General features: G+C 40.1%; 3 protein-coding genes across 7 annotated transcripts in view; 2 read left to right on the forward strand and 1 right to left on the reverse strand.

Moving 5' to 3' along the window:
• Positions 1-2,616: 2,616 nt before the first annotated feature.
• fhip2b (FHF complex subunit HOOK interacting protein 2B) lies at positions 2,617-17,425 on the forward strand. The gene is made up of 17 exons (XM_088624457.1): positions 2,617-2,840; positions 4,268-4,346; positions 5,078-5,247; positions 6,379-6,483; positions 7,404-7,526; positions 8,737-9,003; positions 9,861-10,057; positions 10,574-10,691; positions 11,090-11,166; positions 11,602-11,794; positions 12,375-12,544; positions 13,139-13,279; positions 13,773-13,863; positions 14,146-14,289; positions 14,605-14,745; positions 15,676-15,776; positions 16,232-17,425. Exons 1-17 carry the CDS (start codon positions 2,790-2,792, stop codon positions 16,332-16,334), a joined length of 2,271 nt encoding a protein of 756 aa, XP_088480583.1. The 5' UTR covers positions 2,617-2,789; the 3' UTR covers positions 16,335-17,425.
• A 1,131-nt stretch (positions 17,426-18,556) lies between these two features.
• Positions 18,557-22,835, reverse strand: nudt18 (nudix (nucleoside diphosphate linked moiety X)-type motif 18). Of its 4 annotated transcripts, none has more exons than XM_088624458.1 (4): positions 22,744-22,835; positions 21,936-22,132; positions 20,747-20,960; positions 18,557-19,221 (listed from the first exon to the last, which is right to left on the reverse strand). In XM_088624458.1, exons 2-4 carry the CDS (start codon positions 22,092-22,094, stop codon positions 18,611-18,613), a joined length of 984 nt encoding a protein of 327 aa, XP_088480584.1. In that variant the 5' UTR covers positions 22,095-22,132; positions 22,744-22,835; the 3' UTR covers positions 18,557-18,610. The 4 variants fall into 4 exon arrangements, with proteins under 4 accessions (XP_088480584.1, XP_088480585.1, XP_088480587.1 ...); XM_088624459.1 differs by having other exon boundaries at positions 21,936-22,189; positions 22,744-22,829; XM_088624461.1 differs by having other exon boundaries at positions 21,936-22,129; positions 22,744-22,828.
• Positions 22,836-23,706: 871 nt separating this feature from the next.
• Positions 23,707-27,053, forward strand: part of LOC148674350 (disintegrin and metalloproteinase domain-containing protein 9-like) — a 61,191-nt gene continuing 57,844 nt past the window's right edge. Inside the window, exon 1 of one of the 2 annotated variants that reach the window (XM_088624456.1) lies at positions 23,707-24,150. In XM_088624456.1, the coding sequence (XP_088480582.1) occupies positions 24,066-24,150 (85 nt within the window). In that variant the 5' untranslated portion in view covers positions 23,707-24,065. The remainder of the gene's footprint in view (positions 24,151-27,053) is intronic. The other variant, XM_088624455.1, reaches the window with a different exon arrangement.

The raw sequence follows: 27,053 nt of genomic DNA on the forward strand, positions 1-27,053 counted from the left end.
TGAAGCAGAATCTCCTTATTGACAATACAATAGCCATGCACAATAGCTTTTAGAGCATTTAAAAAAAAAGGTTTTCAAAGATTGTTTTCAAATTTGCATTATGTGTAGAAACAGCATGAGTCAGTTTCATAATGCAATGTCAGTTTAATAAGGTGGGCATAGATTATGTATTTTTTCTGTTTCAACTTTCAGCAATTTAGAAGAAATGTTATAATTCCAGGAAAACAACTTTAAAGCTAAGCCTATTGTGAAGAGGCCCCCCTAGTGGATTAAAATGCTCATCGCATGAGTACAGAAATTGAATACAGGGAGAATGGAAAGTGACGGAATTCAAATGATCTGGTGTGAATCTATAACCTGTCTTACAGATTTGTGATTCTAAAGGTGTCTGTCAATTAGTCTGTACTTTGTGGGAGGGCATATAAAAAGATTTGCAGGAAAGCATATTAACCTTGGTCCTTTTGGGGTCATTGCTAACGCAACAGGAAAGGTCAAGACTGTTTCCTTACATAACTTGCTATTTGCTATTTGTAGTTGTCAAGTAGGTCATACACAGCTTCACCATACAAGTAGCCTATAAACAGTGTAGCTACTTCTAAGCAATTAACCTTGTATAGAAACTTAAAATTGATATAATTTATTTTCCATTTCCTTCCTAAAAACCAACATGGTACACGTATTTCCACCTTTTACATTTGTTCAAATCTCACGGCTGACTCAAATATTTCAACAGGCATGGAAGGAGAGAAAGGTTTCAGAAGACTGGTAGCATGCAGTGGTCGTACCAATTTGGAGAAAGGGAAGTAAGAAAAAACTGTAGCACAGACAGAGGGATATCATTATTGAGCCACACTGGAAAATGTAGGCAAAAATATTGGAGCAGCACAGGTACAAGGTGGAACCTTAACTGAGTGATGCACAGGTGGGTTTTAGGAAAGGAAGAGGGTACACAGATGCCATGTTTACTCTATGACATCTGAATGAGAAGGCAATAGTACGACTGAGAACTCTGTATTTTTGGATGAAGAAAAAGCTTTTGACAGGGTAAACAAAGAATTTGTGGAGAATACCGGAGAGGAACATTCTGAAGGGACAGCTCTGGGATACTATCAGAGCTCTTCACACTAACAGTATGAGCTCTGTATGTACTGTACTTTAAATGGACTCAGACTGGTTTGAAGTCAAATCTGAAGTGAGAAAGGCATGTGTGTTGTATTCTATGCTTTCTGTCGTGTATACGGACTAAATTACCAAAGAAGCACACGCAGAATCAGAAGCCTTGAATAAGAAGGTGTATTCTGATTACCAAAGCTTTGTAAATGAAGATGAGAAACTGCAGGTTCATATGACCAGATTAAATGTCATTCATGAAAAGTATACTAAGTTCAGCATAAACAAGACCGAAACGATAAAGGTAAGCACAAGACCCGGCAGCCTTAATATCAATATCTACAGTATGGCATTTAGCTTCAAAAAGTATCAGAATTCAAATATCTGGGGAGCATCTTCACAGAAGATGGAAGACTCAACAGAGACAGAGACAAGAGTACCAAAAGCAAATGTCAACTATCAGCTCTCACCTCTGCTGAAACACCCACACATCCCCATAGACACCTAAACAAAACCAATTCATTCCGTCTTCATTCGCACTCTGACGTACCAGTGCAAAACATGGACCTTCGAATGTAAACTCGCCTCTTGTAACATGAGGTGGCTGAGAAGAGCAGCCAACATAACCAGATGAGACAAGATCAAAAATAAAAGAACTGGAGAAATGGTGGGGCCTACACCAGTCCACCACCATATACAACAACAGTAGATCAGCTGGTTTAGTCAACGTGCCCGCATGGCAAGAGGTTGACCAAGAAAAAACCTGGCTCAAGGACGTGGAAGAGGTGTTCAGAGCACATGACATTCTCCCTCACAGGGGGACGTCTGGCTGGCCCACAGTTGTGTCTCCCCACGACTCCTCATGGGATAAGCGGATAGACAAAGGAGAAAGAAGACATCTGTTTAAAAAATGTGTCTATAAAATCCTTACTCCATTGGAATTTGCTGTATTGTTTGGCACAATAAGTTGAAAAACGTTACATTCTTATCTTTTTTTATTGCTTCACTATGTCCTGCCTGTATTACACAATGTATAAATTGTACAGGATTGAGAAATATTGTAGAACACGTAAATGAAATTGAAAATATTTATTTATTCAAATATATTTATTGCAGACTAGAGAGTCCGTTGGCGGAAGACAGTTATTATGTAGACAGGTGCAGCAAAACCACTGGCTACAAATATAAAACGGGAAACATGAAGCTTGAAGAAAGTTATAGAGAAGACTTTGGTTTTAATGCTGACATATTTATGTCTTATACACAAGGTGGGGAAGCAATAAGAAAGCAATCAAACGTTTGTGCTTCTTAAAATACAGAAACTGGAAAATAAATAATATCAGATCATCGTGTTATTTATTGTTTTGTACTCGTGCATCTGAAGCAAAAATAACCTATCGATGCAACTGCTATATGTCAAATAAACCATGAAAGCCGACATCCTCATGGAAAGCCCTTCTCTGTGGTGTGACCATGATACAAGTAAATATTGCAAACTTGATCAACACAACAAGACACTCCCCCTGTCACAGAAGGAAGTTGGGCTCCAGCGTAGCGGCGGAAAGTGGAACAGCTGTTTTGAGGTTTTAATTTTATTTTTTGTATACTGATGTGTGACAACTCCGGTACCTAAATGCATGTACTAAGGAGGTACCAGCGACGTTGAAATCCTGCCGACAATGGAGATGTTCAGTAAATTGACGGCTCTCTTCCAGGAGGCGCTGGAAACGGTAAGTGAAAAGCTGGTGAAGGAGTTCCCGAAGCCCGCAAGGTCAGAAACTTAGGTCCCCGGCTTTTGTCATGGCCTGATTGTGAGGCTTATAAATAATATTATAGCTTTGCAAAATCTATTTAATTAGATATTGAGATAGACTGTGATGTACTAAACTATTGTGCAACTCTAGCTATAAGTGTTTAGTTACTTTGCTCATCTATAAGTGTGTTTTCTGGCTGTTACTAGTATCAACAAGTCGCTCCTTAGTTTGAGCTGAACTACAACTGTTTTTTTGCGCCGAGAAAGCCGATACAATAATATGTTGTATTACTAAAACGAATCCATTCAGTATATGTTAGATAGCCATGCAGGCAAATATCGCACTATATTTATTGTCTTATAGCTGTTGACTTTTAATATTATACAACATATCAGCATCTTCATGTTTCTTCGTGGTTTTCTGTTTACGTGGAACATGCTTAAGGCAAGAACTACATTCCTGAATCATTTTGCTAGAACTGACACTGATCAATAACAGCACACCTGAACCGATTTAAAAATGTACAAATTCTGAATTCAAAATATTAATTCTGTTTAAAAAGTCATCTATTTTGGTTAACGCTTTCGTGCCCTAACACTGCGTTAGCTATCTTAACGATTCTTAAGTCAATTTCTGACAGTTATTTTTGTATGTTGACACTAACTCTGAATTTGTCCTGAACTGTAAAGGTACCTTTATTTCAGTACCATACTTTTTTTAGTATGACTTGTGAAGGGCGGTTGGATAATTATATGTGATACGAAGGGACCATTCATTCAAACATTCAAAATACTCAAAGGCACTGACAGTAGACTTGTTCAGAATCGACTCTGAAACACAAACCAGAGGATACAAGTGGAACTAAAGAGAGTGTTTTTAAAATGAGGCTATTCTTTACCCGAAGGTTTGCGGGAGTCCTGAATAAGCGACCCTGCTATATTGTAACTGGCACCGTCACTGCTTCCTATAAACAGAGCTCCTCAGAGCGACTACATGAGATAGATGGGACAAATGGCCACGTCTTTAATTTATTATTTATTTCGTTCTGAGCAACTCATTGCCTAAAGATATTGAAAATCTTAAAGATGCTCCTTTTATTTTTAAAACTGATGGTGGGACTTGTATTATTTAAAATGTAATTTAAAATTGTATCCTGCATTATATAGATCTTGTTAATTTCAAAGGGAGATTGCCAACTGCTGTTTTCTATGTTAAGATTTGACAAGCCACATTCTTGTCTATCATATGCTGAGTGAAAGTTAAAAACCTGTCTGTTTTTAATCTTTAATTTGGGGAATTAAAAAATTATGTCCACTCTTGAAAAGGCATTCCACAAGTACAGAATCTACATAAAACACAAGGTTTCAATCAGCAACTGACCCTAATTTGGTTTTCTCTTCCAGAGAGAACCCTCAGTGAATTTACTGGAATCCTTTGTAGAGCACTGGAAAGGCATAACAAACTACTACATAGAGACGTCAGGTAAGGAAATGAAAAAGGTCAAGGTCTTTTGAAACCACAGATTGCTGTATGAAGTGCAGAAGACAAATGTGATCACCCTTGCTCACCTATCCTTTAACAATCCCTCCTTTATTTTTTATTTTTTTAAAGGAACTGGAGAACCAGTTTCAATGATATTTGCTGTAGACACCAGCTATTCTTTATCAAGGGAAATTGGGCACATTTCTGTTATATCCCAATTTTCGTTTTCCTTTTTTGGATTTTTTTTTACTGGAAAGTCTTTTCATTCCATTCTCATTGTTATTATATCTTTAACGGTCTGCTCTTTTGGACTCTTTACCATGCTTTATTTTATACTATTTGCTATTAATAAAAATACCAAATATAAGACACAAAGGTTACACTGATGAGCTGCATCAGCCTGAGAGCTGCAGAGGAAGCAGCAGGAGATAATCCCATACTGAAAAGCTAAAGGAGAAAAAAATAGTGTTACAGCCATGGAGCCCTACACTTGAGCAAGGCTCCACAGCCATTTCTTTTCTTTTTGACTTTGCAAAGTAGAATTAACCTCTGCCTGTTCCTTTGCAATGTCACACGCAGTATCCTTTTCCTCATTGAGGTTGTCTAAAAGCAGTGTTGTCCTTCAAACTTTCCTTAAAACTGCACAGGGTGATATTTCTTTAAAAATGTTTTTTCTTCTCTTCTGTAATTTATGACTAATGTTGGTGAAGAAATCTGCGACTGTCTTACAGATGAAATGACCCCGGCAAAGCAGACGGACATCCCATGGAGGCTGAAACAGATGCTGGATATTTTGGTGTATGAGGAGAAGCAGCAGGAAATGGAGGAAACTGGCCCTTGCATGGAGTATCTTCTGCAGCACAAAGTGCTGGAGACGCTCTGCACGTTAGGGAAAGCCCAGGTAACTATTCTGCTTACATCTGCACTTCATATTTGTTAATGTAAGGTTAATTCTGGTTGTTGAGGCCACACATTATCTTCTGGTTTTTGTTCCAGCCTATTTTATTTAGGCAAATGAGTGTCTTTACCTAATCTAACGGCTAAGACTGGTAAGACCTTTTGACCTGTTTTTAAGGTATAAAAATTGAGAAAAATTAGAAATAATCTTGTATCTTGTGCTTGGTTTCAGAATAATTCAGATATTTGTCTTTGTTGTGTATGTTTTTGCAATTTGATTAGGATGGCTCCATCAGAATTCTAGAAAGAATATGTCAGAAAGCTCGATACAACGTAATTCCTGCTTGTCTCTGAAGATCATTTGGTAACTTAAGGGTGGTTTAGATAGCTAGCAAGGAGCAGTCGAAACAGGCTCAGACTAAGTGAACCCTGCTGCAGAAAAAATAAAGTTGAAGGCAAGCAGAACGGATTACTGTTTGCTGCAATTTTTTGGAAACAATACACCTATTTTTGGTGTGGAGAACAGTTGAAAACCTTTGGTTTTGGAGAGTGTTACAACACCTGCTATTGCTGCTATTTTACCTTTTCTCTAAAACACATTCAAGCTCTCCTACACCATTCTCATATTTAGTACTGTAGTGTAACGGGGCAGAATTGTTCATTGCAAACTTGTCATAGCTGCTGCTTGTATTTAAGTAAAGCAGCTTATATGTGAGCACATGAACACAGTGCGAATCTGTTTGTCCCAACCAAGTTGTTGACCCTGTAGCACTCTTGAATACAGTCTCGGTCACCTGATATCAATAAATGCTGGAGATCAGGCAGCCTGCCACACCTTGTGGCAGCAGCCACTTCCCTGCCTCTATTGCATATGTTGACCACCAAGCTTATCAGCTGTAGGTTCCATTTCTTAATTCCTTGGTCTGATAATGGCAGGATTTGACTGCAGGCATTTGGAATGGGCAGTGTATCACCTACAGTATGGCGCCACAATAGTCATTGATGGCGTGGGCAGTTGAAAACTAGGATCCATTCCTGCATTCTGCAGGCTTGGAAATTGTTGAGGTAATGGGGTGCAAGTGCATTTTGGTCCAATGCATCATTTCATGTGATGTCTTTCTTCTCCGCTCTCTAGTATCCTCCTGGAATGAACCAGCAGGTCCTGATTTTCTTCACGAAGTTGCTTGGACAGATTCAGCAGCCGATGCTCCATATTATTAATGTGCACAGACCCGTTCAGGTGTGTGATGACTGATTCCATTCACACTTCCCAGTTTAGTTAGATTTCTTCCCAATTGAGATTTAATTTTCTTAGATCAGGCAATTAATTTCTTAATTTAACTCTGTATGCTTTTAGCTCTAAAAAAGTTGAAGCACCAAACCTTATACACTTTTAAATTCATAACTCCAGTCCATGATGGCAACACCAATTTATTTTTATCTTATGTACATGACAATTTAGAAATTAAGTTCAGATTAAGCACTTAATAAAACTAATTACACCATGGTGTAATTTTGGTATGTTGTGAAAGTACTGTACGGTGCACAATATACCAGTACATGTTTATTGGCATTCTTTGCACAGAATTGCCAGTGTTTTTTTTCTGTACATTTTTGTATTGAGAGTGAATTGATCTTTCTTTAAATTGAACTGCAACATTTTAAAATAATAGTTACAATTTTAATTTCTTGGTTTCCTAAATAGGAATGTGAATATAAACCTACTCATATGTTACTTTAACATACAAAGGCTGTAGTTGAGAAAGCACTCTTTTTTCAAAATATTTGAGTTTCCATGACTAACAAAACAACTTGAATCCTATTGGGATCAATATGTTACTTTTTCAGAATTTCCTACTTGAACTGGATTGAGGTGAACACCTGGCAGGATAAACACATTTTAATTCACAATTAAAAGCATACAGCTTGTATGATCAACAGCACCTTAATTGTGCAATTTAAAAGCATGACTTTCTGAGTTCTGTTTTTGGAACAGCACTACAAATTAGCAGATATTTGAAAATGAAGATGTGGACCTAATAATGTTTATACTCCTATAGTACTATTCCATGAACAATACTCAACAGAATGTGTATTTTCTCCTGATATATCTTAAGATCCACTGGCCTCACAATGGCAAAACTGTGTTGTCCTTAACAGAAGCTAATTCGACTATGTGGAGCGGTCTCTGCATCACAGACCGAAAAGGATGAAGTCCAGTTTCTCTTGGTTATCTGTTTCAAGCTGAAACAGGATCCCTATGTGCTGAACTACATCCTAGAGGTACCACTGCTTGTCATTAGAGCCTTTCCTGTTGCTTGAAGAGACCTGCTTTTGTGTTTTCGTGACATGGGGAATATTGGGACTAAGGAAAAGGGGAGTAACTTGCTATAGTAAGGGCTCTTTCTGTTTAGTGTTTTTCTTTAGTGTCTTTTGTGTTCCTCTTTTAAATCAGTTGGTAACCAGCCACCGGGTGTATCATTTCTGATTCCTGGACAGTAGTGGAATCGGGAAACATGCGTGCACACTCCTCTCGCCTTCCTGAGCCACTTGTCATTAGATGTGTGCTGACATCACTACTAGCTATCAGGTGCCTGGCAGGTCCCAAATGGATCAGGTGTTTCCCAAACCCAGGCCCACATAACCATTTTTACCTTATTACCACCACTCATGCAATACTACTCACACTCAGCTAATGACATGTCCAAGACTATGATAACAGCAGGTTTGTCCCTCGAATGAGTGCTTCTGATTCGAGTAGGAGTTAGGGCTCTGGACTGGTAACTAGAAGGTGTGGATGCATATCCCAGGTGGGGCACGTACTGTAGGTTCTGTTTTATAAATGGGTACAAATTTAAGTTGCTTTGGATACATTTAAGCATCTGCTGATACATTTAATTACAGCTGTAGTCACTCAGGAGTCCTTGTTGTTAAGCCTTCCTTTAACACATTGATGTATATTAATAACAAAATTGAAATTCAGGTCTCCGTAAAAAAAGGGTGGTACAAGTTTGCACTCAGCATTATTGTTTTAAAATAAGGCTCATTTCAGCAGCAGTGCACAGAAAGTTTACCTCGATTGCTTGCCATTGACAGCTCTCTCTCTCTCGCTTTTCTCTTGTTATGCTTCTCCCTCTTTGACTGGTCATAAATGTGAAATGGAAAAATATGCTTCACCAGGAAACACCTTGGATCCAAACCTGGTTTGGATTAAGAAACGGGCACCACAGAACACGGGGAAACCCTTCCATTTTGTCCTTTTTTTTAAATTCACCAGTCCAGCTGTGTGACAATCCAAATTCAACACTTAGACCCTCGAATGCCAGGGAGTACCTGTGCCATGCAGGGTGACCTGCCAGGGCAGTTTTACTCCATCTGATTGCCAGAGAGGGTTGACATCTGTTCTGTTCCTCATTCAGTGTCCTGTTATATATGCTTAATCACTTTGCATTTCTTGGTGAGTATGGCATTTCTGCTGTCCCTGTGTGCAAAGAGGGAAAAGGGCACAAGGAAACCCAGCTGTACCTCGGGAGAGAAGGAGAAAGAAGGGGGAATGAGCCCACAGGGAAGTGGTGACCACGGTGGACAATCAGTGCCTTCCAGCCCCCTGTCTGACTGCACAGCTGCTCCCTCGCTGGCTGGGGGAGATCCAGGCGCCTGCTCCAGCCACAGCCATCCAACGGACCCTTCATCTCCCCCTGCCGCGCAAAACGCCCAGACCAACCTGGTCAGTGCCTTGGTTAACTTGGCTAAAAGCCAGGTATGTGCAATCCTTTTTTCTATTAATAACATTTCAGTTGTGCAAGGAAAAGAATGTTTTCCCAATCAGTAACTTATCTGGTTTTCAGTAACATTGCATTCAAAATCAGCAAGTATGGACAGTATTGCATAAATTACAATATAGCTGTTTCTGCTGAAGCACATGACAGATGTGTTTTGAATGGAACAAGTAATAGGTTTATTCCATGCTGAAAAGAGATGAAAGAAAACACAACATTTCGGCCATGGAGCCTTCTTCAGGTGTGAGAAACACATGGTAGTGAGCGAAGGTAATGTAACGGGAGAACAAAGGCTGGGAGAGAGGAGGAGCGAGGGGCGGGAGCAGGGAACATGTTTAAACTGGATACATCTGTGTGTGCAAATTGTAGGCAAGAGGTATGGAATGTCCAGCAGCTGTTATTGACTTAAGCAGAAGAGTTTGCAGTATGTTTAACATTGTACCTTTAGAACAACAACAATAATCATAAAGCAGAGGAAGTCGTTTGCCTTTATTGTTCATCCTGTTACTCAGCAGTGTATAGATCCAAACCTCTCATAAAGGAAGTTTTAGAGGAATCTGAATGAATCAGCTTTCACGGTTTATTTGGGTAGTTTGTTCCAAACACTTACTTTGTGAAAGAGGTGTCTCCTTTTTCTATATTAAATAAACAGACAATAAACTCACTCTGAGTTGGTATGCAGTAGAACCCTGGAACAAACTATGTATCTGTAACATGTCATGACTGTTTTATGTAATGAGTTACGTATGGACAGTATGTATGTGCAAGAGATGTGATTTGTAAAATTTTCCCTAGGGGACAATAATGTTTATCATCCCTGATCTTTATTTTTTCTTAGAAAAGCAGAGTTGCGCTAAAGGCCTGTGAAGGTCTGCTCCTTCTCGCCAGTATACCAAAGGAAGAGAATGCGATCATCCTGACTGAGAGTGCAGCACTGTGTGAGTTGCTGACAGACCGGCTGTGTGACCTGTACAGCCTGATCCCTACCTCAGTAGACCCCACGGACATTCAGACAGTCAACAGGGTGTACTGGAGGTGTGTATCTACAGCAGTCGGTCAAATGGCTTCTTTGTGATTAACTGAGGGTGCCAGGAATTTACTTCTGTATTGTGGTTATCATAATGGAATACTGTATATTGTAATTGATACACTCTGTTTGTAAGTCTGATAGATTCTTCTGGAGGCTTAGTAGAAAAGACAGTTATGGTGTAAATAATTGTTTTAAATTATTTGTTTCAGGACGTTCAGGAAAGAAAGGGTTACCTTTTAACAGGGTAATAAACCACCAAAGAAGATGACCTTAATATCCTGAAACAAATATTTTTATAATTTTTTAAACCTTGTACACAACGCAAATTTTTTTCAATCCATTAATTTGTACAGTACACTGCAGGTCCACATGCTCTTTATAAAACACATTTTAATGCACATATAAACTGATTAAGGTTTTACTTGCATATTACATTCTACATTTCAATGGGGCAAAGTCATAGAATTGAATCTTAAATAAGTGTCATCCTAATAATAGTTGTTTTGTTGTTTATTGTGCAGAGTTTTGCCTTCTCAGAACGGTAAAGAGGAGACTTGCACATTTCCTGGGAAAGAGCACCTTGAGGCGTTTTTAACTTGGTTAGATTTCTGTGATCAGCTTGTAAAAGACACACCAAGGGTAAGAGACTCCATACCAGACTGGGAAACTTTATAGTCAAGGCATGAGAAAAGAGGTTACTCTTCTAGTCTCACACCAGAACCGTATCTAGAGGGTCATGTAGTACGGACCTCGATATTTGAGAGAATGAGGAGGGTGGAAATAAAAGGGAAGAAATTTGATTTGGACAGAAGCTGAAGATTTTTTTTCAGATACCAAAACAAGTCATATTGTCTAATCTCAGGGCTCTGCGTTTCATTAGGATGACTCTCCAAATTAGCAGCAGTTCTTTGGGCAGAAATTTTGACTTCTTGGGTCAAGTATCAAAAATTAAAAAGCACGGTCTGGACTTGAAGGAATAATGGTGCCAGAAAAAGCATGTCCTGAAGGCACTGCATGTTTTCTCATCTCATTTTCAGGTTCTTGCCTCCCGATTGGCCAAAGCAGTTCACCAACAGTGGCTTACGGCAGTAATGCAACCCCAGCTTTTACAGATGTAAGGGCGGATGTGATTTTTGAAATTACTTTTTAAGATCAGAACAATGGGGGAGAGTGCCTAGACGGGTTGTTTCACTTAGTGCCCACCAATTCTGTGCAATGAGTTCTTGAAAGTCTTAAAATCTGTAGTGACCATTAAACATGAAAGAGAGAGACAGACATTCTCAACTTGTGTTTAGAGTCTGTTTGTTGCTAAAACAGGAAAACTATTATTATTATCATTATAACCCATTCTCTGCCACTATATTGTAAAAGGCAGGTATGTGTTACTTAGGAGATATGAAGAAATGTTGCATAGATGCTACCATCAATATGTTTGTATGTGATAAGCATCAAAGATAACAATAAAAGTACCACATCATCATGTTTACATCCATCACCAGTACATTTTCTTTAACTGGCCTGTAGCCTCAGTGCAGTCTCTGTGCTTCAGATCGGAGGTGGGAGTCCTTGTGGCCACAGCGTTGCTGTTCTTGAGTGTGCGGCAGATCTCAGCCCCGCTGTTACTGGAGGAGCTTGTTTTCTTTCTGTTGGGGAGTCGGCGGGAGCCAGAAGCACGCATGGACACCGATACTCATGCGTTGCGCTTCCACCTCATTGAGCACTGTGACCACATATCGGATGAGGTACTTTGGGCTTCCAATTCAGTTTTGGGTGTCTTGTATAGGAGTCCATGTCCTTCAACATATCCACATTTCTTCCCAGAAAGTCCAGTATGGAATATGGTAACTGGAGACTGCGATGTAGGATGTACTGTCTTTTGGTTGAGACATGTAGCTAACGTCCCTGCTACTTGTAGCCATCTGATTGTTATTTATCAAAGAGTAGGGATGCTGTCTGTAATTCCCTTTTTAATTACAATTTTGGCTTACTGTATCCACCCTTTTGGAGTGTACTAGTATAATTGAATTAGCGTTTTTCAGCTCCCTCCCATTCCTAATGTACAGCTGATCTTGTGCTGTAGGATAACCATAGGTGCTACAGTTCACTGATTGTGTGAAGTGAGTCTTCATACACTTCTACTTTTTTGTAACGTGTATAATTGCAAGGTATTGCCTAAGGCCTAGATTATGCAGGGCTACGGTGTTCTGGAAGGAAAAGAAATGAGATGCGTAGCTGAAAGTGTTAATGCACTCATCCTTTGTCACCCCTGTCTCTTGCTGTTTTCCTGTGTGTCTCCATTCCCCTTTCCCCTCTCTCTCCCAGATCAGTTTGGCTACTCTGAGGTTGTTTGAGGAGCTGCTACAGAAGCCACATGAGCAGATTGTGTTTAGCCTTGTGCTGCGCAATTTGGAGCAGAGGAGCTACATCGCTCAGAGCCCTGGTGGGGCAGAGGACAGGCCCGCTGGGGACACAGAGCATCTGGACGAGTCAGAGTAAGAGGCTGTTTTCTATCGGGCTTTGAGGGAGGGCAGTCAGCATTTTTCCTTTAACCTGTCTTAGGTATGACTCAAAAAATTCCCCCAGAATTATTTGGAACGCATTTCCATCTGTTCTTAGAAAACTACTTGTTCCTCCAACCCAATAAATTGATTATTTCTCTGGTTCTGCTTGCCAGTACATGGAGGTTTTATAAAAAAACATATTGAGCTGTTTGAGCTGTATAACTTGGGATCCTCTGTGCTCAAATGGCAGATATGTTGGCAGATATGTTGGCTTCTGAACTTTCCTGTGAGGTGATCAGTTTTAATACTCCAGTCTTAAAAAGGAGCAAGTAGAAACAGTGGTAGTTGGGCCTTGTGTGCCATCCAGGATCATTATACCATTGAAGAAATGAGGCACAAAAATGGGGCACTAGTGTTATTGGGGTTGGGGAAAAGGGTACCCATTTTAATATTTGAGAAATCTGGGCAGGAATACAGATCTACAGATCAGTCTTGGGGGTTGCTGCATGCTGACTCTACATGATAACATCAGGCTTGCAGAGAAAAACAACTGGTCTTTCTGAACTTCTGCTGGGCACTAAACAGGGAACTGGAGGAGGATCCATTCTTCACAGACATGTACCCTGAGAGTGAGTTCAACACCCCCAACCAGCTTCTGTCTTTACCACCCAGGACGACCAAACCTCGACCCCCTGGGAAAACCCAGGTCACTGACATTGTCAACAGGTGAGGATGTAGACACCTCAGTGCTCGGCGTAGTCCAGCACATTGCAAGTCCATGCGAACAGCAGGACATTTTGTAATTATCCTTTTCCTGTGCTGTACGAAAAAAGTAATTATAGAAGCAGTTATCCTTCATGTATTTATTTCCCATTATTTAATTGCATTTGAGATAACAATCCCTTTGGCAGGAATGCCACTCTGGCACAAAAAATGGGTCAGTAAAGACACACGTAGAGATGAGATTTAGAGAGAATTTTAATAATTTTATTAAGTGCCTTCCATGTCACAAGATATAAACATGCTTTACTGTGGAGGTACTGAATTAACAGTACATAGAAATAGACAGGTATCTCTCTGTGCGAAGCACTGTTCCTGATTTAGTTCTCCAAGTGCCATATAAAGCTTTGAAATGCCCAGAGCACAGCTTCAAAAGATGTTTTCTTGTAAGGTAACTGTAAGAACTTTAAATTATGAATTAGAATATTTTCTGTTTCAGCTTTGTCTGCCTTGTTCCACAAGAAGCAAAAACGTCTCATTGTGTCCAAGAATCAGGATATGACACATATGTGCATGATGCTCATGAACTGGTAAGAGTACAACAGTCGCATGTCTGATAATCCATCTCATTATTCATTCATGTGAGTGAATAATAAAGATCTTCAGAGCTTTTTAACATCCATAATGTACAGAGTTATGTAATGTTCTTGATTCTTTTAAGTGCTGTAAGACTGGCAAATGATTTTTAGATCCATACCTGGGATATTATGAACTGTTGAAGATCCCAGTTGTGTGTATTACTGGAATGTACGCCAAAGCAGAGTGTATAAAAGGAATTGTATTTATTTTTAAATCTTTATATTCCCTTCTAGTTTAAAGAATGCACCTCTTATTCTCTCCAATGGGGATGGCCCAAGACCCCTAAACCTCAGGAATCAGTTCACCCAAATCTGGACTTCTATGAAGGCCACTTCCTGAAAGTTCTGTTTGACAGAATCACACGAATTCTTGACCAGGTAATCTTAGCCTGCTTCACAAATGGACAGTGCATTTTCTTCTACTCCCACCAGTACGGTCTTTAGTGCAGTAGTTCATCAACATCATTCATTAAATGTGTAGGAAAATCCCTGTCCTGGAGCTGTCTTAATGTCAATTATGAGTTCATTTGTTGGTTAATGTTGTAGCTCCCATAAAAAACATTTCTACAGCAAGTGCCGCAAAAGCAGACTTCCTTTTGAGAAATGCTGTTTCCAAGTTCTGTCTGCTTCTTCAGTTGTAATAATGGAAAATGCCGATGTAACGGTTTCTCCCATTCTGGTGCTCCGTTGCAGCCCTACGAGCTGAACTTGCAGGTGACATCAGTGCTTTCCAAGCTAGCTGTGTTCCCACATCCCCACCTGCATGAGTACCTCTTGGACCCCTACATCAGCCTGGCCCCTGGCAGCAGGTCTCTCTTCTCCGTGCTCATCAGAGTGAGTAAGGCCTGTTGGCACGTATGGTTAATACTGTGTGTTTTGGGGATAATGTGAAGAGGGTGAATATAAACTAAATATTTTAACAGCCTGGTTTGAAAGTGGATTTCTGTTGATTGTGAATTGTGCACAGAAAATGGGAATTGGAAGTCTGCATCAGTTTGGACTTAACTGATTGAAAGTTGACATATGGTGAAAACTCTGTAATGCATTCAGTGGTTTTTTTTTCTCATTGCACTTCTCTAAACAGAGATTTTGAGACTTGTCCATAAATTTACTCATGATCAGGATTAGAAATTCACCTGTGCAACTCTAATATGCTTCCTCATCAAATGAATAATTGTAATTGTATTTTGTTTTAGCTTGGCAAAGAACAGTCTGAACATGAATATAACTTAATAAAACAGAGAAGAAGTGTTGATAGGAAAACCCAAAAAGTATGATTATATAAAGTGAGATATGCCTGGAGTATTTTGATGTACTTTTATGAAAGCAGATGGTACCTGTATTTTGCTATGCTTTTTTCAAATGAACCATTGTGGAAACTTGCTCTCTTTATAGTTACCAGTACTTTAATACATGGAGCAAAGTTAATCTAATGTACAACAGTGTGATGCTGTTGTTATTTACATACTTTCTTCATGTTTTGTTAAGGCTCTGCTTTTGACCTAAAATTTGGCAAACATGTACATAAAATTATTTCCAGTTCATTTTCTTTTCTGTCTCTTTAAGAAATTATAACACATTCATCGCTGTTGGAATGTTGGCTTTCAGCCACCCTGCTGTGTGAATTGAACTGTTGCGATTGCCAGAATTATATTTAGAAGTTTTGAACTTTCTCTGCTGGAAGTCCCTTGCACTTTCCCTTGGACGCCCAGTGAAATGCAGACTCTGGACAGTGGCACATTTTCAAATTATCTGTCCTTACAGGTGATCGGAGATCTCATGCAGAGAATTCAGCACATCCCACACTTTTCTGAGAAGCTGCTGTTCGTGAGGAAGCAGCTGATGGGACTGGAGCATGAGACAATGTAAGTAACCAAATGAAACATCTATGCCCTGCCTCCCTAAAACTGCAAAAGCTGGATTTGACATTTTTATTTCTTAGCTACATTAAAAAACAAAGGGCTGTATTTGATTTGATTAAATACAGATTGGTCAAACAGCGTCCGCCTGCAACAATATAACTCCTCTATCCCAGCAGTTTCGTCCTTTAAGTCCTTTGTGAGACTAAGTGGCTCATTGTGAATGGAGAGTTCAGTGTTCAGGGTCTCCCAGGGTGGGACATCAATTCTTTGCTTTACAAATGTGGGTATTGATTTATTCAGCTGTACTTTCTGGGAGCAACTGGATAGACATACTTTCAAAAACAAGCTCTTTTCCATTTTCAGTTTCATCTGATTTAAGTGATTAGTGATGTTAAGGATTTCACACATACCACTTGGGTAGTCTCTACCATAATCTTTTTTTTTCTTCATCACTACAGGACAGACCACATGACTTTGCTAAAGGGGGTTATAGTATTGGAGGAGTTCTGCAAGGAACTGGCCGCAATAGCTTTTGTCAAATATCCCACTGAAGAACATTAATGTGCTCTCGTGTACACTGATCCCAAGGCAGCCTGTTGGTCACAAAGGAATCCTGCGCTTTTACAAAAAGATGTTGAACCTGGACACAAGACATTACAAGGACTGCATCTAGATTATACAGGTGTAGGAAGCAGTATAATCTAGGTACTCTTTATATGTAAATAACAACTCTAAGTACAGCCTGATGCTTCTCATGAGGAAAATGTAGAGGACACAAAATCTGTTGCACAGTAACGATGGTACAACTAAGAAGAGACCTTTGTGTAACTGCTTGAGTTTTGTTTCTATATGCAATGTTTTATGAAATTTATGTAAGATATATGAACAGTACAGGTGTATGTAATTTTTATCTATTTATTTAAAATGATAAAGATAAGGAAGCTTTCACAGAGCCTGGCAGACATAACATCTTCAGTTAATATACCGGTGGTAAAAATCTGCAATCTCTTGATTGTTTTGAATGATATATTTCTTTATTAAATATTTCAGATAACATTCAAATCAAGAACAATTGACAAAATGAAAGGAAATGAGTAGGACAGAAAAAGCTTCAAAGACAGTTTTCAGAGATAAGACTGGAAAAATTTGGAAATTAAAAGGAAATTGCTCTAGTCTTTGCTGTTTTTGCACACCCCTATCCACTTCCTCCTGGATTCTGCATTGTGATTAATTGTCTTTAGAATAACTGCAGTGTCATCAGGAGTTTTACCGCCAGTATATGAAGTTTAAGTTATGTCTGGTCTACCAGTGTTTCTATGTTTGTCAGAAAATGGGTATTTCTTACTAAAAGAAATCACTGAATCATGTTTTAAGTTAGTTAAGTCAAACCGTAAAACTGCACTCTTGATATATAATAATAATACTGAATTTTCTGTTTTTCATTTCTCATCTTTTAATTTAGCAAACTAAACCTTGAACCTTTTTTTTTACCTTGGGATGAGTTGTGATTGATAATATACCACTCTAAATTGTGCAAATGTATCAAAACTTAGTTTATACTGGGGAAGCCAACATTGGCTGTTGTCCTTGTGAAAATGTTGTGAAAATTAACATGATGTAGGGAAATAAATTCAAAAGGATGTTCATTTTAATCCAGTTCGGTCAGTGACTTGCAAATGTTTTACTTTGTTTATGCACATAATCGGAGAATGACTGAGGATCTTTTATTCGAACACTTTGAGAACAAAGTCCTTACCTGACTCATGAACAGGAAGCTAAAACTAGGAGTTTCTGAAATCTATTGTTTTAAGGATTGGAGGTGATTATATGTTTTAAAGAGCTAATTATTTGAATATGGCTCTTTGTTGTTAATTGACCCATAATGGTAAATGCACAGGGAGTTAGAACCATTTGCCGGGAATCAGTTATGTAGCAGGGTCAAGTTAGTTTCTTAGTTGTTTGAGATCACTGTAATCTAGTCCTGCAGACATCTATACTTATGATTATTGAGATCAGCAATATGCTAACTGCCCTAGGATTGAGTCATACCAATGTCTGAAAGATAAATTATATATATCCTGTGTAGGAGAATGTGTATTGAAAATCTGGAATTATCTACTCTTAAGATCTAACTGCATTCCATTAGTTATCTCTTACTCTATGATCTTATACCTCTTAAAACCAAACAGGAATGGTAAGAAACAGCTTTCATAGCTACTTTTACAGTGAATCAGTTCATTGAAGGGTACACTAGTCCTGTAACCAAAAAAGACATGCTTGTGATGGATATACATATTTGAGAGTGTTTTTGCAAATCGTTTAAGCCACGTGCAAAGGCAGACTGTATAAAAATGGCAAAAACCTTTTGCACTGAAACATCCCTTTTCAGTACTTTACTCAAGAAGTTATCACGAGTGATTTATTAATTTTAACTATTTTCTGATGTAAAATGACAGCAAGCCTAAAGGGATACATTAATAATAGAGTGCTTTCGTTCATTCCAAAGAATATCAGAGCACTTTACAAAACTTAGGGGACCCACGTGTACCACCACTGAAGTGCAGCACCCACCTGAGTCACATTAGGCTGAGCTTACGTGCCTGTACCCCTGCTACACTGCAGATCGTGTGAACTTGCTTCACCAATTGAATTACAGTAGAAAGAAAGGCCAGACTGCGCAACCCAAGGTGGGATTTATCCAGGACACGCCCTCTCATTATGAGGTTTTGTCATGTACAGTATATAATACACCAAGACCTGCATCTGAAAGTGCAACTGAATGTCTTTTTGAGATTTGGCACTCATTTCTCTGCTTTATTTTTTTTTAGTTCCTCAAATTAAAATATACTATGAATTGGAACAACAGATCTCGAGTCCTGCCTTTGCTCCAGCTGTGCTTTCAAATCTTGGTTCTCCACTTTGTGCCACTGAAACTTGTCGCTTTCTAGTACTGGGGGGTTCCCTGTGCTGGCCGTCTCGCTGGTGTGTTCGATGGAAATCAGCACATTGAAACATATCCCATCCGTTTTGCCTGGGTCCCTCCCGTGATGCTGGAGTCCGAAAACCCCCAGGGTTTTGCTGGTGATTTGAGAGCACGGCATGCACTCCCTGACCAGCCTGCGGATGGCCCACGCGAGGTTCCGTGACCTCTCCGCTGGCCCAATGCCCGAAACGGTGACGGGCAGATGCAAGTCATCCTGGGTGCCCAGCAGCAGCCACAGGTGGTTGCTGGTGTCTGTAAATGTCAGGATCAGCCTCTGGCAGAGCAGGTGGCAGGGTATGTCCACGGGGAGGGTGGGAGGGAACCATTGCTCCTCTTTATACCTCAGTCCGGCCTCGATCAGGGGGAGGATGTCCCGCGCTCTCAGCGGGAGATGGGAAAGCCTGTCCCACCACCGGGCTTGCAGCGATTCAGAGTCAGCTTCTGCTTCTGTCTTTATCATTCCTCCTGCGAAAGAGAGGGAGCGAACACACAGAAGTGCGTTAATAATACAATTTAACTAGCGGGCAAACAGTGCAAGCTGTCATGTTCTGTAACTCCATTCACTGGAATTTAAAGAGATTGCTTTGAAGAAAAGGCTGCTGGGAACATGGTAAGCAAGAAAAAATAAGCCTACTTGTATATATTGCACATTTCCTGTTTTAAATATATGCAAATTTAAAGCATTTCTACTGATTATAGTGATCATGCTTAATTACTTATAACTTAAAAGACTTTAAATAGCTGTTTAATACACTTGTTTGCTAAGAGTGTCATCCATTCAGATGACTCACTTGGTATTAAACATAGAGCTCAGACTTTTTAATTTATAAGTCATGAAGCTCTGTGTCGCCAACAGCTGTTTTCCCTCTCACTGTTAATGGGTTCATTTAAGAAAATGTATCCTATTTATGTACAGAAGAAGTGAAATATTGTCCTGTCTGATTCATTATTATCTCTGACCATTTTGGTGTACTTTCTTTTGTTAACCGGCTTACTTCCATTATACAGGTACAACGCACAGAACCGTCTTTGATAAAAACTCCTTCCTTTGTAGATTGCTGCAAATAAAACTTTGGTTCGCACACTCTGGACGCTTTTCGCCTTGTGCCCTGTCTGTACTTCACGGAGAACTCTTATCTTTGAACAGTACCGGGGCGCCTCTCAAGACGGAACTGGACGACGTTTTTGGAGCAATTCATTCATAACCACTAAAAGGGTCAGAGGGGGAAATGGGTGGATTGTTGTTAATTTTTTGTATGTTTTTATAAATCATCTCGTGTCTTCTTTTTATCTCTTCTTTTTACAGGCAATAAACTTTGCAGTGCTTCTTGCGTCCATTATATCAATTGTATACTCCACTTGATCGAGTGGTGGTGAAATATCTAAGGCGCTTTGAAAAGGAAGACAGAGAAACCAACTCCTAACAACTGGTTGAGCACACTGGTCTGAGAGATCTCTGGATTAGAATCTATTGTAATAGGATTGATGCATCAAATCCTTTTGATTTCATCTCTTAATTCCATCATCTCCACTTAGAAGGCAGGCTCCACCTTGAATTTTGCATTCATCCATTTTCTAATCGTTTCTTTCAATTCAGGGTGGCGGGGGAGACAGAGTCTATACTGGCAAGCAGCAGGCACATGGCAGGATGCAGATGCCAGTTCAGCACTGGGCACACTCAAACACAAACAAGCACACACTCACGCCTGGGTCATGTTTCCTCAGTAGCCAATTCACCTACACATACTGTATGTCTTTGGACTCTGGGTGGAAAACAGAGCACCCAGAGACAATGCACGTGAACACCGAGAGAATCCCAGTAACTGAGCCCAGGGTTCCCAGCGCTGCAAGGCAGCAATGTTAACCTCTGTGCCTCCCCCTTGTATGTCAGTGCCTCACAAACTCGATTCTTCCATCCGGTCACCAGTGTCGTTCTAAAACACGTTGCCCTGCACCAAGCTCTAAAAGCCAGTAATAAATTCTGCACAACCTGTCGCTCGGGCCAGAAAAGTGAATCGGATCCAGCGCGGGCCGTTCTCCTGCACCAGGAGCAGGGTGACCGGGTCGCACTCCAGGCCCGTCTCCTCCCTCACCTCCCTTCTCATCCCCTCCACAATGCTCTCGTTCTCCTCCATCCTGCCGGCGGGGAGGTACCACTGCCCGTGGCACTCGGGTTTCGCCTCCTGCATCATCAGCACTTCGTTCTGTGAGGCAGGAGGCCAGCAGACACACAAGACACACCATGAGGCCGGAGGCATCCCTCAACGCGCTCATTTGCATGCAGGGTATGGGTGCCGCAGGGCTCGGAGACACAGAGTGCACAGGATAATCAAGTCACTGGATATTCACTCATATTGTCAACTAAAGATAATCATTTACTAATCCTTACTACGATATTTTTCTCATTAAATCTTTGTTGTAGGCACTAGCTTGTGTGGGATTTTAACTACATACAGCTGTGTTTCTAATATTAAAATACGGAGCAGTTTGGCTAGTGGAAGTAAAAGAATAAGTAAAAACACTTTAGGACACTGTTAATATTTCTATACTTTAATATGTATTTAGTATGTATGTAAAAAAAATACTTATTGACTTCAATCAGTGTGCTGTACCTAATGGTACCAGAACCATAAAACGTTTGTATTTAAAGCCAATAGATGGCAGTATGAATCTACAGGGTCATAGAGGACAGGAGCTTAGCACTAAAATAAAATAACTGCTTGTTGAGGAGAGTGATACACAACTCTTAAAAAGCACGGGCTTGAAAGTAATAAACGACAATTTAAGTGCTTTCACAGACTGAAATACACAATTTACCACTGAGTTGACGGCGGTAATTACCTTCTATTGGCTAAATGGAAGCTTACAGTTGACATTTGTTTACATTCGTACAGCGTTTTAATCCCACAGAATCTCAAAGCTCTTCAAATAAGAAACCTGCTTCTATTGAATAAACACTTCACCCTTCACTATTGTATAAAGATTGAAAGTACTGTATTTTGTACTATTCTATTTTTTTTAATTAAAATCCAGAAGAGTTTTGGTTTGGGAAGTCCAGTCGGTTAGCTGGGCTCGGGTACAAATAACGTTTCTAATGCCGCAATGGCACGTTTCTGCTCTCCGAAACAAAAAATGAATCCAAAACGTTGAAAAGCTATCTTCCGGTCTACCGCGTTTACCTTTTCGTTAAAGATGACACCGCAGACGATGTAGCAGGTAGTTTTTCTTAATGCTACCGACTGCAGGTCCGGAGCGGAATCAAACCGCTGGACGGGCGAGCCTTCACCGCTCAGAATCTTCTCCAACTCGTCTTCCACTGTCCGATGAGCCGAACCCATTGCTGGGGAAAGCGAAGTCCCGGGCCGGCCCGAACCTTCTGTTTATAATCGAAGAAATTCGGCGACTGAGTTTGGTTTGCAGATCCCTTAACGGGCTTAAAGAAAATAATATAGGGAAGTTAACTTAAATATATATAATTTGTGTTTTGGGCAACGCTTGGTGGAAACCTGTGATCGTCACTAGTTTCACCGAGAAGAAACTCGTCTATCGATTAGCGCTTCAATGCACCTTTTTTAAAAGGTAGTTATTATTGCATCATGGAAACCAGCGATCTGGTGCATTGTTCCTGGTTTCAATTCATAGCTGCGTAGTACACAGAGCTAAAGCACCTGACATATGCTGATGGATGCAGATGTACAATGTTGTGGTAACTGTATCCACCGTAAAGATTACTGGGAGGGCTCATAAAATTGTAAAAAAAAAAACTATGATTAGTAAGGAGCTAAATGCAACGTCCTTGGACTGGACTCCCAAGTGCCTCTGCAGCAACCGTGTTTTTTCTGCTACTGCCCAAGAGTCATTGAAATCAAATCTGTATTGTTTACCAAACCAGAAATCTCCGTCTGACATACATACAAAAACAAACTCAGCAAAAGTGTTTCGTACATCTGTCAACAACCGGAAAGTGGACATGCAATTCAGTTTTACCTAAAACGCAGCTCTGCTTTTACTGGTACGCTAGCTGTTTTCTTGTTTCGCACGTACAGTATATGTTGTACAGTAATAACAGCGGAAGTCCAACCCACCCACTGCCATTGGCTGCGAGCTAAGGGATAGTAAAAAAAGTCCAAGATACCATTATAACGCACATAACAAAACGCGCACAAAAGGGTTGATTGCACAAAACAGATACAGTACCTGCAGAACTGCGTTTTTTCTTCTGTAGTCTCACTGCTACAGAGAGGCCATCTATAAAGTGCTTTTCTTCAACATTCACATGTTTAATAAGTATTTTTTTTGTGGCCGGCAATGTATCCTAATGACAAGTCCTAAATGTAGCATACAATTTGAACCATTAGTTATCTTTTGCTTACAGCTGCGACCGTTCTACTCCTCCAGAATAAAAGATGATGGTCCTAGTAAATTTATTTACGAATGACAGGATAGTTAATATTTTTATTTACTGCATTTGTTGACAAGTCGAATTTACAGCTCAGACTTCAGCCATAAATGGACTATGTCGATTTTACTTCGATAACTACTTATTTTGGATGCATTTGGAGGTCTGTAGCTTATTCTCAGCACGGTCTTAAATGGAAAACAGTCAAAAATGAAGAAACGGCTGAAGGAAGGGATATGCATTTATTCATGCGTGCAAATTATTTGTACGAATGCGCCTAAATGTGAAACCTCTTCCACAGACCTTACAAATAAACACTTCCATCAGCATATTTAGAGTAAGGAGCGCGTCCTTGAAAAACAGACAACTGTAGCTAGCTGCTGGCCGAAGTAGAATCATCGTTACTCTTCACTGTGCGGGCTTGCAGCGACGTTTTTTCTTTGTATCCTCTTTCTAAATTGTCCTTCTTCAACAGCTGCTGCTGCCCGGTACGTGTGCCAGGCGTACGCCTGTGTGCGCGGAAGAAGAAGGGTTAACCTTAGCTACGGGCCCGTTTGTAGAGTGACGCATGCTCCGTGTAGTCCACTCCACTCGAACTCAATGGAAAGCCCAACCTGAGCTGTCCGGACAAACAACGCTGGGAAGTCAGTGAATCAGCATATCTAGTCGTTATTGCCAGCACATGGTAGTCATTTGTTGTTGTTTTTTTTTCTTTGAAAAATAACTGCTCATAAGATAATCTGGGAATTTGGTAGAGAAAAACAGAGACAAAGATGGCTCGATAAAGGTTGTCGGAGGTGGTCTACTACAGTATGTGGAAAAGGCATCTACTTCTTAGGAGGCAACGCCTGGATAGAGGAAAAAGAATTGAGTTGTTAAGCGATTACGCCGACTTTATTTCTTAACGAAGATGGGTAAAACTTTGCCCCAGAGCTGCTTTACTTTCGTTTTTTGGGGGATTTTGCTTTCAGACGGGTTCACCTACGGTAGTAAAAGTAAGTAACGCCGATCTATTCACGAATTCAGACTTCAGTAATTAAGTCTACATTTTTACTCAAAGCTGCTCTGGCACTTTGAGTACCATACTCACCGTCGTAACCTACAAATGCAGCCTTTTTTTCAGTTCAACAACCTGCCGAGAAACTTTTGTGGTCCACCGTTTGTAACCGTCTAACATGTGCTTCGCTATGTTGCTACACGGGTCGTTTTGAGAAACGCGAGTTTCTAAAAGCTGTTCCGTAATGATATTCTTTGCTGAATAATTTGTATACTCCATACAACCCATTTAATTGTCCACTTCAAAAGTTAATGGCAGTTTGAAGGTGAATGTTGTAGGTAACCGAGGTGAATGAATTGGGGCTGGTGTTCTTGGGGAAGCCTTTGGGAAAAAAACGACGCAGCTGTTTTTTTTTCATCCTCGGATGAAGGACGTTTTCGATTATACGGTTAGTGAATACCTGCCAAGAAAACAAATACAGTTCACATCGTACACCATCCTGCTGTCCTTTTCTTGAGATGGAAATAAAGAGGTTGGCCGGTATAGATTAAAGCGGGGTGGTGTGTACACCCAAAACGATTGCATGTACAGTAGTTACAAAATCCCCTTGTCTCCCTGTGTGTCAAATAATCCATGTAGTTGTGTTAAATTGGGCTTCTTGAAGTGTTGCCGTGGTGGGAAAACATCCAGTGTTTGTCAACCTGCACGCTGCCACATAGTTTACACATTTACGAAGAGTTGTTCGTTTAAGTATCATCTACTGTAGTTATAAAGGGCCTTGGGTGTACAGTCTTGGCAGGCGGTCTAATCGTGTGTTTTAAGCGTTTCCAGTAACTGGCTTTAAACGGGAACAGATTGTGGTGGTGTCCCACAGACGCATCGTCTGATTGAAGCGGGTTTGACAAATACTTTCTGTGGTCTACAACAGTTGTCCTGCTTTGGGAGGTCTTTCACCGTAAAGGCAACACATCGATCTGTTGTGCTTGCTGTGAAGATTTGTAATTGTACTCGATCTCAAACGGCCGCCTATTACGATTGTTATTGTTGCAAAAAATAAGTTCTTCAGTTTCATCTTCTTTTTTTTTTTTGGAGGGCGTCTGGCAGTCGATTTTTGAAAGTAATTTAATACTTGGATAATGCTATTGAACATGCCTGGATGGAATCGTTTAAATGACAGATAGATCCTGTTCAGAGGAATTCTAGAAAATGATTGAAAAGTAAGTCCTTTATTGCTGTAGTTTAACTGAAAACATGACAACATTTGTTTTTGCTGCAGTAGTGTGATATTTTTTTCCCGCTCGGACTCAGGTAGTACTGTACACCTTGAGTGGTGCTGAATGGGTTGTCAAGCCTGTTTTATAGGCTCTACGATCTGAAGTGCTTTCACAATAACGAGCTGTCCAAACGCCTCCCATTTTCTACAATACCGCTTGTCGTTTTGTTTTTCAAGAATTAAACCATTCTTTCCACAGTTTGGAAGCAGAATGACTTTTTCCCATCAGAGAAGCTAGTCTGGGGGCCCATGGCTTTTTATTATTGACATGCTTCTTCTCGCTCGGATTATAAACGTAGTTTCATTGTTATGCAGATATTCAGATTTACGTTAAAACCTCTTCTCCCTCGGGATCTGCCGCCTCCGTCAGTTATCGCTGGTCTGCGTAACATCATACTCTGCTTGACGTCAAAGTCCTTGGAAGATAAGTAGTGATACAACGGAAATGATATTGACGGGCAGCAAATGTCAGCTGGGAAAAGCTGGAGAGCTTTACAGCGATGGTGGATGGCTTCCCCATTCAGTCAGGAATCTGCTCAAATTCTATTAATATCCGATGCTGTGAGTTTAATTCCCGTTTTTTTAATAAAAAGGTTCGATTTCTCTAACTCTTTGCTCCAAAACTCCAAAATATGTCCAAAACTCTACAACTACAATTCTAATTCACACCAGACCCTATAGCATATCACTCCTACACCTAAATTTCTACATCGGTTGCCTATAAAATGAAGTGTTCAGTATAAGTCCTTGGTAGTGACTTTTAAAGCTCTTAATAGGCTCCATTCCCGTAGGCTCTGTTCTGTTGGGGCTGGTCCTTTGCTCACAGTAGCCAGGATCTTGGTCTTCTGGTGACTGTGCCTTTGCAGAGGCTGCTCTGTTGTTATGATTTGCACTTTCTCCGGCTCTTCAAGAGACAAATTATTTGACTCTTTTCAAATCTAAACCTTAAACTCACCTTTTGTATTAGGACCTATGTCTGATTGCCCTACGGATGATCCTGTATGTTCTTGTTCCGTTTTTTTCTTCTTTTGCTGATCTCTATCACTGTGTACAGCATCCTTGGGATTGGAAAAGTGTTTTATAAATAGAAAATCTTTTATGATCCATTATGCAGTGCTTTCAGAACTGTTTTCTTCCTAAAAACTGTCCTCCCAGTCAGGATCCCTTTTCATTGAGGTGTAAATTATCAGGAATAGTGTGGAATCTGAGAGGACTGGGCTCAACTCTGACAGCACCTATACAGTGGAAACAGCCTTAGCAAATACATCATCTCAGATCCTTTGATTGCTGTTTAGTAATTGTTATACTGTACCCCCCTCACATCTAAGTATTTAAAAACTATAATGCATAGTTTTGTTTTAATACAATAATGGATTTTTAAAGTCTACACTGTCTGTATTGGTTTCATTACTGTATTTTGTATTGACCATGACAAGATTCAGAGAACATCTTTTGTTTCAGGCCATAATGGAAAATATCCTTTGAATGCCACAGGCTGTTTTTTGTTTTGACAGACCAAGCCCTGAACACTGTTCCAGAAGAGTGCTGGAAAGTGCTGTCTGCCATCGTACATCTACTGTATTGTTCTTTTGTAAATAAATGACTAGCCTTTTGATTTTTCTTAACAT

Source organism: Lepisosteus platostomus, chromosome 3 (genome assembly GCF_059453375.1).
Source record: "Lepisosteus platostomus isolate fLepPlt1 chromosome 3, fLepPlt1.hap1, whole genome shotgun sequence".
NCBI lineage: Eukaryota > Metazoa > Chordata > Actinopteri > Semionotiformes > Lepisosteidae > Lepisosteus > Lepisosteus platostomus.

What these genes read in the sequence shown, in the direction of transcription:
- fhip2b (XM_088624457.1), top strand. Translation starts at nt 2,790, where the DNA reads ATGGAGATGTTCAGTAAATTGACGGCTCTCTTCCAGGAGGCGCTGGAA. An exon ending in TTGTAAAAGACACACCAAGG is followed by an intron (nt 10,692 to 11,089) that starts GTAAGAGACTCC and finishes TCTCATTTTCAG; the next exon opens with GTTCTTGCCTCCCGATTGGC. An exon ending in GTCACTGACATTGTCAACAG is followed by an intron (nt 13,280 to 13,772) that starts GTGAGGATGTAG and finishes TTTCTGTTTCAG; the next exon opens with CTTTGTCTGCCTTGTTCCAC.
- nudt18 (XM_088624458.1), bottom strand. Translation starts at nt 22,094, where the DNA reads ATGGGTTCGGCTCATCGGACAGTGGAAGACGAGTTGGAGAAGATTCTG. An exon ending in GTGTCATCTTTAACGAAAAG is followed by an intron (nt 20,961 to 21,935) that starts GTAAACGCGGTA and finishes CCTGCCTCACAG; the next exon opens with AACGAAGTGCTGATGATGCA. An exon ending in TTTTCTGGCCCGAGCGACAG is followed by an intron (nt 19,222 to 20,746) that starts GTTGTGCAGAAT and finishes TCTCTTTCGCAG; the next exon opens with GAGGAATGATAAAGACAGAA.